Here is a 16484-nt window from a genome sequence, read left to right as displayed (position 1 = left end):
ACCTGTATATATGTATATGTTTGTACATATTTATTACTCTATTTTACTTGTACATATTCTATTTATTTTATTTTGTTTAATATGTTTTGTTGTCTGTCTCCCCCTTCTAGACTGTGAGCCTGCTGTTGGGTAGGGACTGTCTCTGTATGTTGCCAACTTGTACTTCCCAAGCGCTTAGTACAGTGCTGTGCACACAGTAAGCGCTCAATAAATACGATTGAATGAATGAATGAATGAATCAAGTATGGATGGTTAGGGCTCTGCATGGGGTTGGGTTGGTTGGTGGACTAAGCCAGGAAAATTCATCTAGCCAGAGTTGGGCCAAGTCCGGACAACACACCAAAGCTTCACTAATAAATGGGTATTTCTCAGAGTGAGGCACAGAGCCATCCTCTCAGTTGGCACGTACCCTCTAGACGCCCTGACTTTTCCTCTAGACAGCTATTACGGGTGGCTGGTCCTCAGATTTATCCAGACCTCCCTTCGACCTCCCAATATTTCCTGCCTGCATAACTTGCTCTTGTAAAACATTTCTAGACACTCACCACTCGCCGTAGGAAGAAACGTTTCCTTTTGTTTTGTGCTTTGAATCCTTCACCTTCAAGCTTCAGTGGGTATCAATCAATCAATCAGTGGTATTTATTGAGTGCTTACTATGTGCAGATCACTGTACTGAATGCTTGGGACAGTACAATTTATTTTACTTGTACATTTCTATCCTATTTATTTTATTTTGTTAGTATGTTTGGTTTTGTTCTCTGTCTCCCCCTTTTAGACTGTGAGCCCACTGTTGGGTAGGGACTGTCTCCATATGTTGCCAATTTGTACTTCCCAAGTGCTTAGTACAGTGCTCTGCACATAGTAAGCGCTCAATAAATACGATTGATGATGATGATACAATGTAACAGAGTTGTATCACGTTCACAGGGTAGAGGTTGTCTCCTCACTTTAATGGTGTAGAATTTGAACAAGTCTATGTCAAAACCTTTCATTCTTTTTAAACTCTAATCATGTCCCTGCCTCTCCATCTATGGTTTTCCAGACTAAAGAACCTTAAACCCTTTAAAATCCTTTGAAAAATTTCCTCCTACACCTGGTCATCTTGGTTGCTTGTCTAGGAACCTTTTTCAGCTCTAGTATGACCATCCTAACTAGTAGTAGAAGTAGTAAGTACTATCCCGCCTCTGCCATTTGCCTTGTGTGATCTTGGGCAAGTCACTTCACTTCTCTGTGCCTCAGTTTCCTCATCTGTGAAATGGGGAATTGAATCCAATGTAGACTGTGAGCACCATGTGGGACAGGGACTGTATCCAACCTGATCAACTTGTATGTACCCCAATACTTAGAACAGTGCTTGGAACACAATAAGCACTTAACAAGTACCATTATTATTATCTTTTGTAGTGGTAGTAGTAGTACAGTCCTCTAGACCGTAACCCCACTGGCGGCTAGGACTGTGTCTGTTTATTTTTATTTTGTACTCTCCCAAGTGCTTAGTACAGTGCGCTGCACCCAGTAAGCACTCAATAAATACAACTGACTGACTGAGAAACAGAGTCTGTTTTTGCAGGACTTGCTCAACAGCTAATTAGCCAAACGAGCATCGAAGTCAAACTTAGCATAGAAACTCTTTCCAGTTGAGATCATTCTTCCTGTTTGACTCTCACAAATGGGTGAATCTGCAAGTGTTTGTGGAGGGACATTCATGTGGACGCAGCAGAGTGGGCAGAAGGGAGATGTGGGATTCTTCGTGCGAAGAATTTGATGAAAACTGGGGAACCAGTCCTGTCTCTGGCCTGGAACATCTTTCCTCTTCCTATCTGACAGACAGTCACTCTCCCCATATCCTTATTAAAAGCTCATCTCCTCCAAGAGGCCTTCCCTGACTAAACCCTCATTTCCTCTTCCCCTACTCCCTTCTGCGCCATCCTTGCACTTGGATTTGCTCCCTTTATTCACTCCTCTATCAGCCCCACAGTGCTTATGCCCATATCTGTAATTTATTTCCATTAATGTCTGCCTGCCCCTCTAGGCTGTAAGCTCACTGTGGGCAGGGGACGTGTCTACCAACTCTGCTATATTTTACTCTCCAAGCCCTGAGTACCGTGCTCACAGTAAAAGCTCAATAAATACGATTGATTGATTGATTGATTGGGTTCTACGATGCGAAAGCAAAGTGCAGAATCGAAGCAGTCGCCTGTGAAAACTTGGCCAGAGAGTGTAGTTGGAAAGAAATGCATTATAGCTAGAGATGACCTAAGTTGTCTTCTGAGACTTTTTATGTAATTCCTTCCTGACTGGTTAATAAGTAGGTTATGTTTTATTTTTCAAAGGAATCGGAACAAGGCGTATGAAGAATTGTGCAAAAATAAGCCTGGGAACGATCGATACGTTGAAAGGATGATGCAGACTTTTAACAGTGCATTAAAAAACAAGGAAGTCCAGTGTGACCAAATCGTAGTGGAGGATGAAGGTAATTTTACACAGCAGCAAATTCGTTAAAATTCAGAGCTGATGAAGCCCTTCACCTCCCCTCAACCAGTCTGGTCCAGAGCTTTACACAGCTCCTGAATCTGCCTCCTCAGGTAATCACTCAGGAGTATTTATTGAGCGCCTTCTGTACTACAATTTCAGGTGAGTACACCAGAAACCAAAATACTCAAGTCTCTCCAGGAGCTTACCTTTCCACTCTTCCAGGCTCTGACTTTGGTTAGGACATCCTTCTTCAGGGAATTGAAGCCAAAGTTGAAGGCCGTGATCACCCGTCAACCAATCACTGGTGTTTATTGAGTGCTTACTGTGTGCAGAGCACTGTGCTTAGCGCTTGGGAGAAGACAATACCCCAGAGTCGGGAGACAAGTTCCCTGCCCACAACGATCTTACAGTCTAGAGGGGGAGAGAGACGTTAATGTAAACAAAGAAATTACGGCTATGGACATAAGTGCTTTGAGGCTGGGATGAAAAATGGAGCAAATCAGGGCGACGCAGAAGGGCGAGGGAAAAAATCATAATAATAATGATGATGGCATTTGTTAAGTGCTTACTATGTGTCATACACTGAGAAAAGGAAACGAGGGCTTAGTTAGGGAAGGCCTCTTGGAGGAGACATGTCTGGTCGTCTCTCAAAAGAATGGGAAACCACTTTCAGACCCCAAGGATAAGTTGATGACATTACAGGGACTGGAAGAAAAGAAAACTTTGGCCCCAGGATTGATTTACCTGTGGTAAGGCAGGAAGTTCTAAGAGTGTTGTACTTGGGGGTACTAAAGGACAGTGCCTTCAGAACTCACAATAATCACCATTTATTTACCTTTCAATGACTAATAGGAGTCATAGTGCCAGTTGCAATGGTCAATAACAATTACAATGTAAAGATAAAAGCGATCACAGATGTTATTGAGACGCTACTGTATGTTGGGGATATGTGTTTGCTTGCCTCTCTAATTAGATTGTATGCTCCTTGACCCCAGGGACTGTTTATTTAAATTCTATTACAGTGTTCCCAAATGCTAGTAAAGCTAGCTCTTCAAGAAGACATTTTGGGTAGAGTGCTATTAATAATACTAATAATAATGATGGCCACTTGTCTGCTGTGTGGCCTTGGGCAAGGCGCTTTACTTCGCTGTGCCTCAGTTACCTCATCTGTACAATGGGGATTAAGACTGTGAGCCCCATGCAGGACAGGGACTGTGTCTTACCCAATTTGCTTGTATCCACCACAGCACTTAGTACAAGGAGAAGCAGCGTGGCTCAGTGGAAAGAACACGGGCTTTGGAGTCAGAGGTCAGGGGTTCAAATCCCGGCTCCACCAATTGTCAGCTGGGTGACTTTGGGCAAGTCACTTAACTTCTCTGGGCCTCAGTTACCTCATCTGTAAAATGGGGATTAAGACTGTGAGCCCCCCGTGGGATAACCTGATCACCTTGTAACCTCCCCAGTGCTTAGAACAGTGCTTTGCACATAGTAAGTGCTTAATAAATGCTATTATTATTATTAGAATGTCTGGCACATAATAAGCGCTTAATAAATACCGTAATTATTATTGTTATTATTGTCAGGGCCTGAGCAATCTCATTTCTCTTTTGTCACTATCTCTGTTCTCTGTTCATTCATTGATTCAATGATATTTATTGAGCACTTACTGTGTGCAGAGCACTGTACTAAGCGCCTGGAAAGTACAATTCGGTAACAAATAGACACAATCCCTACCCAACGGGCTCACAGTCTAGAAGGCAGAGCCAGGATTAGAACCCAGGCCTTTCTGATTTCCCAGGCCCGGGCTCTCTCTGCTAAGCCACGAGTACCCACTGGGTGCCATCCAAAGAAGCAAGAGACAGCTCTGCCAACGAGGAGTTTACACTCTAACGGCAGAGGCAGACAGTCCCCCAAAATATTTACAAATAGAGTAAGGTGACCGAGTAATGGTGCTGTTTATGTTCTGGGAATAAGTAGTTATTCCCAGGGGGCATTTGGCCTCAGAGCATTTTAAAATCCTGTGTTGCCATTCCAAAGCATTAAACTGCTTCTCAGAATTGGTACCCGGCCATGGGTTTTGTGGGCACTGGGAACCTTGGCACTGGGTGCCAAGAATACCAAGCTCGTTTTGACAAGTTGCCCAAATTAATCCCTGCTATCTCACTGTTAAAGGAAACAGTGCAGTAACAGCACAGCGAGGGACAGCTTTTGTGTTTGCACTGAGTGGTCTGTTCCCAGATCCCCCATTGAATTCACACACACACACACACACACACACACCACCCCCCCGCCCCCCATCCTCAGCCACCATAAGCACATTTCACTGTCAGAAGTCTCTTTTTTGAGTAGGAAGAATAATTATCTACACACATTCACTCACAGCAACCTCTTGAACTATTGCAATTCAAATTGGGTGCACACCCCCACACACCCCCCCACCCACACCCCCACCCAAACACCCCCCCCCCCCCCCCCAACCTCTTGAACTATTACTATTCAGATCGGGCCCCAGGGGACCCCGTCCGGTCCAGAGATATTGAACTGAGCACAGGGACCCTTAAGAGAGGAGACCATTTCAGGCCCACGTTCGTTCCTTCATTTCCTTCAGTGGTATTGATTGAGCGCTTACTGTGTGTAGAGCACGGTGCTAAGCGCTTGGGAGGGATAGTACAACAATAAACGGACACATCCCCTGACCACAACAAGCTTACAGTCTAGAGGGGGAGGCGGATATGTAGATAAGTGCAGCGGGGCGATGGACAAAGGGAGCAAGTCAGGGCAATGCAGAAGGAAGTGGGAGAAGAGGAAAGGGGAGCTTCTGACCACCCGCATCCATCCAAGCAGTGTGGCTCAGTGGAAAGAGCATGGGCTTTGGAGTCAGAGGTCAGGGGTTCAAATCCCGGCTCCGCCAATTGTCAGCTGTGTGACTTTGGGCTAGTCACTTCACTTCTCTGTTCCTCAGTTACCTCATCTGTAAAATGGGGATTAAGACTGTGAGCCCCCCATGGGACAACCTGATCACCTTGTAACCTCCCCAGTGCTTAGAACAGTGCCTTGCACATAGTAAGCGCTTAATAAATGCCATCATTATTATTATTATCTGCAATGTTGGAAGAAACAGGTGAGAGTCAGTATGCAGCACTGATGATGATGATGGTGGTATTTATTAAGCGCTTACTATGTGCCAGGCACTGGAGCAGATACAAGGTTGTCCCACGTGGGGCTCACAGTCTTAATCCCCAGTTTACAGTGAGGTACCTGAGGCACAGAGAAGTTAAGTGACTTGCCCACAGTCACACAGCAGACAAGTGGTGGAGCCGGGAGCAGAACCTCTGACTCCCAAGCCTGGGCTCTTTCCACTGAGCCACACTGCTTGGCCCAGTGACAGCTTCAAGGCACAATTTCAAAATGTGCAAGAACACCACGCCCACATAACAGGAGAACCAGACTCTAGTGCCATCCTTCCCAGAAAAAAGGAGAGCAGCCAGTTAACATTAACATTAGTTACCATTAACATTGGAGAAGCAGCATAGTCTAATGGAGAGAACACAGGTCTGGGAGTTAGAAGGACCTGGGTTCTAATCCCGGCTCTGCCAATTGCTTGCCATGTGACCTTGGGTAAGTTACCTTCTCTGTGATTCAATTTCCTCAACTATAATAATAATAATGATGGCTCGCATCTCCTCCTGCCTTCAGGATATCTCCATCTGGATGTCTGCCCACCACCTAAAACTCAATATGTCCAAGACTGAACTCCTTGTCTTCCCTCCCAAACCCTGCCCTCTCCCTGACTTTCCCATCACTGTTGATGGAACTACCATCCTTCCCATCTCACAAGCCCGCAAACTTGGTGTCATCCTCGACTCTGCTCTCTCGTTCACCCCTCACATCCAAGCCATCACCAAAACCTGCCAGTCTCAGCTCCGCAACATTGCCAAGATCTGCCCTTTCCTCTCCATCCAAACTGCTACCCTGCTCATTCAAGCTCTCATCCTATCCCATCTGGATTACTGTATCAGCCTCCTCTTTGATCTCCCATCCTCCTGTCTCTCCCCACTTCAATCCATACTTCACGCTGCTGCCCGGATTGTCTTTGTCCAGAAATGTTCTGGGCATGTTACTCCCCTCCTCAAAAATCTCCAGTGGCTACCAATCAACCTACGCATCAGGCAGAAACTCCTCACCCTGGGCTTCAAGGCTGTCCATCACCTCGCCCTCTCCTACCTCACCTCCCTTCTGTCCTTCTACAGCCCAGCCCGCACCCTCCGCTCCTCTGCCGCTAATCTCCTCGCCGTGCCTCGTTCTCGCCTGTCCTGCCATTGACCCCCAGCCCACATCATCACCCTGGCCTGGAATGCCCTCCCTCTGCCCATCCGCCAAGCTAGCTCTCTTCCTCCCTTCAAGGCCCTACTGAGAGCTCACCTCCTCCAGGAGGCCTTCCCAGACTGAGCCCCCTCCTTCCTCTCCCCCTCCTCCGCCTCTCCATCCCCCCTGCCTTACCTCCTTCCCTTCCCCACAGCACCTGTATGTATGTATTTATGTTTGTACGTATTTATTACTCTATTTATTTATTTATTTTACTTGTGCATATTTATTCTATCTATTTTATTCTGTTAATATGTTTTGTTTTGTTCTCTGTCTCCCCCTTCTAGACTGTGAGCCCACTGTTGGGTAGGGACCGTCTCTATATGTTGCCAAATTGTACTTCCCAAGCACTTAGTACAGTGCTCTGCACACAGTAAGCACTCAATAAATACGATTGAATGAATGAAAATGAATGATGGCATTTATTAAGCACTTACTATGTGCAAAGCACTGTTCCATAAAATGGGGATACCTGTTCGCCCTCCTACTTCAACTTTGAGCTCCATGCGGGACAGGGACTGTGTCCAACCTAATTAACTTGTACCTACCCCAGTGCTTAGAACAGTATCTGACATAGTGAGTGCTTAACAAATACCATAAAAAAGGGTGGTGCTCTCCACATCCTCAAAGCCCTTTGGAAATCTCATCTCCTCCGAGAAGCCTTCTCCAGTTAATTTTCCTCCTCCCTACCCCGCCAGCACTTCGGGCCCAACTGTATACTTATTTATTCATCCCACCTTCTTATACCGATTCTGGACCCATTATCAGCGTGGCTCAATGGAAAGAGCACGGGCTTTGGAGTCAGAGGTCATGGGTTCAAATCCCTGCTCTGCCTCTTGTCCTCTGTGTGAGTCTGGGCAAGTCACTTCACTTCTCTGTGCCTCAGTTACCTCATCTGTAAAATGGGGATTAAGACTGTGAGCCCCCCGGGGGACAACCTGATTGCCTTGTAACCTCCCCAGTGCTTAGACCAGTGCTTTGCACATAGTAAGCGCTTAATAAATGCCATCATTACTATTATTATTATTATCCTTTAACATAAGCACTCACTCACCCTACTTATTCAGGTGTCTTTCTTCCTCTTATCTGTCATTTATTTTTTGGGTCTGTCTCCTGCACTAGATTGTAAACTCCTTGAGGACAAGAATCGTCCAGTGATACATCTTTACTCTCCCTACTGCTTAGTACTGTGCTAGTGGCAAGAGCACAGGTTTAGGATTCAGAGGACATAGGTTCTAATCCCCGCTCTGCCACTTGTCTGATGGGTGACCTTGGGCAAGTCACTTCACTTCTCTGGGCCTCAGTAAATTCACCTGCAAAATGAGGATTAAGCCTGGGAGCCCCATGTGAGACAGGGACTGTGTCCAATCATTTACCTTGTATCTACCCCAGCGTTTAAAACAGTGCTTGGCACTTAATAATGATGATAATAATGATGGAATTTGTTAAGTGCTTACTATGTGTCACACACTTTTTTAAGCACTGGGGTAGATACAAGATAATTAGGTTGGACACAGTCCCTATCCCCCATGGGGATCACAAGTAAGTGCCAAATACCATAATTATTATAATTATTATTATCGGTCGGCACACAGGCGCTCTCAATAAATGCTATTGATTGGATTGATTATAATAACCCTGGATACTATGGTAACTCTTTTTTTTCTGAAGGAGCGGCAAAAACTGATATAGTTTTTTTGGCCTTTGAGATACGTTTTACTTTGTCGTGATAGAAAACGACAAATTCCATTTCATTTTACACATCTTCTTTTTTAAAGGCATCATGGTGACTACCTGGGATTTGTACGATTCTTACAACACGTTGGACCTCACAAGTACAGCACCCGAAACACTGACAAGAGCTACCTCTAGGATACAAATTGAGCCTACCAAAGACCAGGACCAGAAACCATCTGGGGTCTCTATGGAAGGTACATTTTGTTTCTTTTCATTTTGGGCAGGGTCATTTTCGTGAAGAACAGAACAGTCAGTTCCGCTCCAACACGTGCGGCCGGTTGGCTCCATGCTTGTTCTTTCCCTTTTCTAATCCCTGCTCCGCCACTTGTCAGCTGTGTGACTTTGGGCCAGTCACTTAACTTCTCTGAGCCTCAGTGACCTCTTCTGTAAAATGGGGATTAAGACTGTGAGCCCCACATGGGACAACCTGAATTACCTTGTATCTACCCCAGCGCTTAGAACAGTGCTTGGCACATAAATATCATTACTATTACTAATATTCTCCTCATGACTCATTCATTCATTCATTCAATCGTATTTATTGAGTGCTTACTGTGTGTGCTTGGGAAAGAACACAACAAAAAACAGTGACACTGCCTGCCCACAACGAGCTTACAGTCCCAATCTGATGTTTCCAGTTTCAAGTTCATCTCTTTCAGGTATGAGATCAAATAACTGATATGCATATGGAAGAATTGGCGCTGTAATTTCGTGAAGGTTTAAAGCAGATGTTCTTAACCCTTAATTGTCTCAGTCTGACAAGCCTAAAGCTTGGGACTTCAGGACCAAGAAATGCGTAAAATCAGTCAACCATTTGATGGTGTATCTTGAGCATTTACTCTGTGCAGAGCACTGGACGAAGCACTTGGGAGAGTACAAGATAACAGAGTTGGTAGATACATTCACTGCCCATAGCGAGCTGACAGAATTGCTTACAGTGCTGGTTTATATGGGGCCACTCAGATTCTCTCACTTGAAACGGTCATATCTCACAGGAATAGCATGGAGTGCCACTAGTGAGTGAATAATAATAATAATAATGATGGTATTTGTTAAGCGCTTACTATGTGCCAGGCACTGTACTAAGCGCTGAGGTGGACACAAGCAAATCGGGTTGGACGCAGTCTCTGTCGCATGTGGGGCTCACAGTCTCAATCCCCATTTTATAGATAAGGGAACTGAGGCCCAGAGAAGTGAAGTGACTTGACCAAGGTCACACAGCAGACTAGTGGCAGAACCGAGATTAGAATCCATGACCTTCTGATTCCCAGGCTAGTGCTGTAGCGCTGTACAGTTCAAGCGCTTAGTACAGTGCTCTGCACACAGTAAGCGCTCAATAAATACGATTGATTGATTGATTGATTGCTGTATCCACTACACCATGCTGCTCCCAGACTGAGCCCCCTCCTTCCTCTCCCCCTCATCCCCCTCCCCATCCCCCCACCTTACCTCCTTCCCCTCCCCACAGCACCTGTATATATGTATATATGTTTGTACGTATTTATTACTCTATTTATTTATTTATTTTACTTGTACATATTTATTCTATTGATTTTATTTTGTTAATATGTTTTATTTTGTTGTCTGTCTCCCCCTTCTAGACTGTGAGCCTGCTGTCCGGTAGGGACCGTCTCTATATATTGCCAACTTGTACTTCCCAAGCGCTTAGTACAGTGCTCTGCACACAGTAAGCGCTCAATAAATACGATTGAATGAATGAATGCTTCTCAGACAGATGGGTGCATCCCATTGCCAATATTTTTGGGTAGGACCCATTTAGCAGTCTAGGTACTAGTAAACATTGCATTAAAATCAGTAGCATAGGAAGCAGTATGGCTTAGTGTAAATAATAGTAGCGGTTATAATAATAATAGTAATAATAATAATAATAATGGTATTTGTTAAGCACTTACTTTATGCCAGTCACTGTGCATGGGCCTCGGAGTCAGAGAATCTGGGTTCTAATCCTGACTTGTGACCCTGGGCAAGTCACTTAACTTCTCTGTGCCTCAGTTGCCTCATCTGCCAAATGGGGACTCATTCATTCAGTCAGTCATATTTATTGAGCACTTACTGTGTGCAGAGCACTGTTCTAAGTGCTTGGGAAGTACAAGTTGGCAACATATAGAGACGGTCCCTACCCAACAGCAGGCTCACAGTCTAGAAGGGGGAGACAGACAACAAAACAAAACATATTAACCAAATAAAATAAATAGAATAATATCTATGTACAAGTAAAATAAATAGAGTAATAAATATGTACGAACATATATACAGGTGCTGTGGGGAGGGGAAGGAGGTCAGGTGGTGGGGTGGGGAGGGGGAGGAAGGGGAAGGAGGGGGCTCACGTGGCTCAGTGGAAAAGAGCCCGGGCTTTGGAGTCAGAAGTCTGGGTTCAAATCTCGGCTCCGCCACTTGTCAGCTGTGTGACTCTGGGCAAGTCACTTCACTTCTCTGGGCCTCAGTTCCCTCATCTGTAAAATGGGGATTAAGACTGTGAGCCCCCCTTGGGACAACCTGATCACCTTGTTACCTCCCCAGCACTTAGAACAGTGCTTTGCACATAGTAAGCACTTAATAAATGCTATTATTATTATTATTAAGGCCTCCTGGAGGAGGTGAGCTCTCAGTAGGGCTTTGAAGGGAGGAAGAGAACTAGCTTGGCGGATGTGCGGAAGGAGGGCATTCCAGGCCAGGGGGAGGACGTGGGCCGGGAGTCGATGGTGGGACGGGCGAGAATGAGGTAGAGTGAGGAGATTAGCGGCAGAGGAGCGGAGGGTGCGGGCTGGGCTGGAGAACGAAAGAAGGGAGGTGAGGTAGGAGGGGCTGAAGTGATGGACAGCCCTGAAGCTTAGAGTGAGGAGTTTTTTCCTGAACAGACTCAATATCTGTTCTCTCTTCTACTTAGACTGTGAGCCCCATATGGGACCTGATTATCGTGTATCTACCCCAGCTCTTAGTAGAGTGCTTGATGTATATTAAGTGCCTAACAAATATCACAATTATTATTATAATTATTATTATCTCATCACCAGCCAGCCAGATCACAGTCTCAATCCCCATTTTCCAGGTGAGGTAACTGAGGCCCAGAGAAGTGAAGTGATTTGCCCAAGGTCACACGGCAGACAAGCGGCGGAGCCGGGATTAGAAGGCAGATCCTTCTGACTCCCAAGCCCGGGCTCTATCTACTGTGCCACGCTGCACAAGCACTTAACACCATCCTGTTTCTCTGTCAATCGTAGTGCACTCCGAGCACTAGCAGAAGCTGGTGGTGGCCAGAGAGGGTTGGGGGTTCAAACCAAGCCATTTATACTATAATCAGTTCTTCCGAGAGGGATTCTCTCAGGCCTGTCGCTCATTCATCATTCCTGATGGGAGTCTCCATCAGCACACTTCCCGGACCCTTCCGTGACACTTCCTGGCAAAGAGGTGGTGTCCTGAAATCCTTGGGCAACCAAAGCCACTTCCTCCCCAACGAATACCCCATCCCAGAAAGTCACAAGGAGAAGCGGAGTGGCCCCTTAGATGGAGCAAGGGCCTGGAAGCCAGAAGGACCTGGGTTCTAATCACCGTTCTGCCACTCGTCTGCTGTGTGACTTCATTTTTTTGTGCCTCAGTTCCCTCATCTGTAAAATGGGGATTAAGACTGTGAGCCCCATTGTGGGATATGGACCATGTCCAACCTGATGAATTTGTATCTATGCCAGTGCTTAGTACAGTGCCTGGCACGTAGTACGCACTTAACAGAAATCATTAAAAAAAGGTCCTTCTAGCCCTGCCACTGCCTCAGCTGCTGCTACTGCAGGATACCAGTCCAGCTGGCCCTCATCATATGACTTTTTTGTCACAGATCCTCGGAAGGGGGGTAGATTTAATGAAGACGAGTGAATGTTAGAGTTGTCCAAATTGCACATTTCAGCCATTTCCATCAATCAATCAATCGTATTTATTGAGCGCTTACTGTGAGCAGAGCACTGTACTAAGCACTTGGGAAGTACAAGTTGGCAACATATAGAGACAGTCCCTACCCAACAGTGGGCTCACAGTCTAAAAGGGGAAGACAGAGAACAAAACCAAACATACCAACAAAATAAAATAAATAGAATAGATATGTACAAGTAAAATAAATAAATAAATAGAGTAATAAATATGTACAATTATGTACATATACAAATATGTACAATTTCAGCCACTTCTTCAGCCAGTTCCTCAAGTTGCTACCAAGTAGGAAGATGACCAGTTTGAGTTGTGTGAAGTGATATCACTGAAATAAGCTTCCTTCCAGGCCCAATTTCCTCATTTAATCTCCCTTTCTTCCCCGGATTCTCTGTTCAAAGCTCTGGCGGATAACGTTATTCCAAGCTCTCACCATCTTCCTTCTCCCTTCGAGGCCCTGTGTTAAAAATACAATTTTTCTACTGAACTCTGCTCCCTGGAAAGTCTGTAACTCTGAGTTAATTTGGTGGTGTGAAGGTTTTAACATAGTGCTTTTACCCTATTATCCCAAATCTTCAATTTTAGTCCTACTAATCCAGAGCCATTCTCCATGGAAATTCAGCCTGGCAAATGAAACTCCCAGCCCACAGGCACTGAGAAATGAAAGTCTGACAATTGGGTTAACATTGGGTGAAGCTTCTGGCCTGCTTATTTGAAAAAAATATATATTTTGTTATTCTAATATTATCTTTCTATTCTACAGCTAGTAGAGCTAAGTCTACAATGGACGTTGAAAGTTTAGTTCTTACTAAAATGCAAGAGGAGGAAGAAGACCATTCAGAAGCAATATTCAGATTAGAAACATTTCAGCAGGATTTAGTTTTTATGGAGCGAATTCTGATGGAGAATGTATTTCAGCCCAAACTTGCAGCTTATCGGCAGCTTGAAGTCCTGAAAGGTATTTTTATAATTACATTTTGTTCTGGCCGGACAGTCTATTGACTCATCTCTCATTCAACCTGTATTATTCAGTCTGTCATCAAATCCTATCTATGCCACCTTCACATCATCTCTAGAATCCACCCAAAGAGCTACTTATGCTGATCCAAATACTTGTATCTCGACTCGACTACCGTATCAGCCTTTTTGCTGACCTCCCTGACTATAGAGAAGCAGTGTGGCTCAGTGGAAATGGCACGGGCTTTGGAGTCAGAGGTCATGGGTTCAAATCCCGGCTCCGCCACTTGTCAGCTGTGTGACTTTGGGCAAGTCACTTAACTTCTCTGTGCCTCAGTTCACTCATCTGGAAAATGGGGATGAAGACTGTGAGCCCCACGTGGGACAACCTGATCACCTTGTAACCTCCCCAGCACTTAGAATAGTACTTTGCACATAGTAGGCACTTAATAAATGCCATTATTATTATTATTATTATTATCTCTCCATCTTCACTCTGTTGCCCGGATCATTTTTCTGAAAAGTCATTTGGTTCACATCTTTTCTCTGCTCAGAAACCTCCAGTGGTTGCCCGTCCTCCTCCGCATCAAACAGAAGCTCCTTACCACCGGCTTTGAAGCACTCAACCTGCTCTCCCCTTCCTATTTTACCTCACTAATCCACTACAATCCAGTCCTCATGATTCGCTTCTCTACCGCCAACCTATTCACTGTACCTTGATCACGTTTGTCTTGTTTGCCAACATCTTGCCCACATCCTGCCTCTGTTTTTGCATTTCCTCTTGTCTTCAAGGCACCTCTACTTGGACGTCCTCCCATCACCTCAAGCTTAACACGTCCAAAACAGAATTCCTTATCTTCCCTCCCAAACTCTGTCCTTCCCCTGACTTTCCCATCACTGTAGACGGCACCACCGTCCTTCCTGTCTTACAAGCCCATAACCTTGGCGTTATCCTTGACTCCTGTCTCTCATTCAACCCACATATTGGATCCATCACTAAATCCTGTCAGTCCCACCTTCACAATATTGCTAAAATCCACCCTTTCCTCTCCATCCAAACAGCTACCATGTTAATACAGTCACTCATTCTTTCCCCCTGGACTGCATCAGCCTCCTTGCTGACCTCCCAGCCTTCTGCACCTCCCAACTCCAGTCCACATTTCACTCTGCTGTCCGGATCATTTTTCTACAAATACGTTCAGGACATGTCACCCCGCTCCTCAAAAAACTCCAGTTGGTTGCCCATCCATCTCCGCATCAAACAGAAAGTCCTCACCATGGGCTTTAAAGCACTCCACCACTGTGACCCTTCCACCTCACCTTACTACTTATCTACTACAACCCACTTCAGTCCTCTAGTGCTAACCTTATCACTGTGCCTCATCTCACCTATCTCTCCGCCTTCCTCTCGCCCACATCTTGCCCCTGGCCTGAAAAGCCCTCCCTCCTCAAATCTGACAGCCTCTTCAAAGCCTTATTGAAGGCACATCTCCAGGAGGTCTTCCCTGACTGAAGCCCCCCAACCCTTTTCTCTTCTCCCACTCCCTTCTGTGTTGCCCTGATTTGCTCCCTTTATTCTCCCCCCCCTCCCAGCCCCAAGGCATGTATTTACATATCTGTGATTTATTTATTTAGATTAATGTCTGTCTTTCCGCCTCAGAGAAGCAGCGTGGCTCAGTGGAAAGAGCACAGGTTTTGGAGTCAGAGGTCACAGGTTCAAATCCAGACTCTGCCAATTGTCAGCTTTGTGACTTTGGGCAAGTCACTTAACTTCTCTGGGCCTCGGTTACCTCATCTGTAAAATGGGGATTAAGATTGTGAGCCCTGAGTGGGACAACCTGATCGCCTTGTATCCCCCCAGCGCTTAGAACAGTGCTTTGCACATAGTAAGTGCTTAAAAAATACCATTATTATTATTAGACTGTAAACTCATGGTGAAATCTCCACAAATGTTGATGACATTAACAGAAGTGAATAACATCTTTTTTTGGGAATTGATCAGTTTGTCTCTGCAGCTCTGAGGGAACAATGTGGTTTAGGAGACTTCTTTTTTTTTTTGTTCAGTCTGCCCAACTAATCCGAATCCCAGGCCTTTGCTGAGAACAAGGGAGTCACGTAATAGGAAAAAACCAGGGTGGGGCTAGTGAGAAGCAGCATAGCCTACTGGGAAGAGTGTGGGCCTGAGAGTCAGAGGACCTGGGTTCTAATCCCGCCTCTACTGCTTGTCTCCTGTGTAACCTTAAGAAGCCACTTAACTTCTCTGTACCTCAGTTACCTCATTTGAAAAATGGGGATTAAGACTGTGAGCCCCATGTGGGACAGGGACTGTGTTCAACCTGATTAGCTTATATCTATCCCAGCATCTGGCACATAGTAAGTGCCTAACAAATACCATTTTTTTAAAAGCATCTTCATCACAGATTTACTGATGCAAGAGCAACCATTTCTTAATAGGAGAACTGGTTTGGCCCTGCGAGACATTTTACTAGTATTCTTTTTCCTCGGAGTGGTGTTTCCCAAACCAGTCTCCTGACTTTCTGACATCAAGTCGGGTTCCTACACTGCAGTGCTTAACACTGTCTCTCTCTCCACAAGGACAACCCCAGTGAAGGGTAGATTATTTGATGTAATGATTTTGGTGAAGCAGTATTGTTGGAAAATGCCAATTTCCTGTCAACAAGACCCAAGAGGCATAAATATTGGGAAATAATTTGATTATCTTTTGAAATGATGGTAAATAATTATCCTCAAAGGATGGTCTCATAAGATAATCATTATGGGTATCCCATTTTTAGCCTCTTAGACACTCTTTCTCTCCATAAATATATATATATATATATATATTTATGTCTAATAAATATATTTATTTCTAATAAATAATGTGTCTAATTATAATAATGTGTCTAATTATATATATATGATATATATATATATCTCAGCAAGAAGAGAACAACCAACCAGAAGACCTTAATCTTCTTTTTAATGGTATTTGTTAAGCACCTATTATGTACCAG

General features: G+C 44.8%; 1 protein-coding gene across 2 annotated transcripts in view; it reads left to right on the top strand.

Annotated features, from left to right (window-relative positions):
* DNAI4 (dynein axonemal intermediate chain 4) overlaps positions 1–16484 on the top strand; it is a 52150-nt gene that overhangs the window by 15445 nt on the left and 20221 nt on the right. For both annotated transcript variants that reach the window (XM_038752937.1, XM_038752936.1), the window contains exons 6-8: positions 2334–2473; positions 8619–8771; positions 13277–13471. In XM_038752937.1, coding sequence (XP_038608865.1) covers positions 2334–2473; positions 8619–8771; positions 13277–13471 — 488 coding nt within the window. The remainder of the gene's footprint in view (positions 1–2333; positions 2474–8618; positions 8772–13276; positions 13472–16484) is intronic.

The sequence above is a fragment of the Tachyglossus aculeatus genome, chromosome 10, assembly GCF_015852505.1.
Source record: "Tachyglossus aculeatus isolate mTacAcu1 chromosome 10, mTacAcu1.pri, whole genome shotgun sequence".
Taxonomy (NCBI): Eukaryota; Metazoa; Chordata; class Mammalia; order Monotremata; family Tachyglossidae; genus Tachyglossus; species Tachyglossus aculeatus.
The sequence above is the reverse complement of the archived record's forward strand: the minus strand, read 5'-3'. Positions and strand labels throughout refer to the sequence as shown.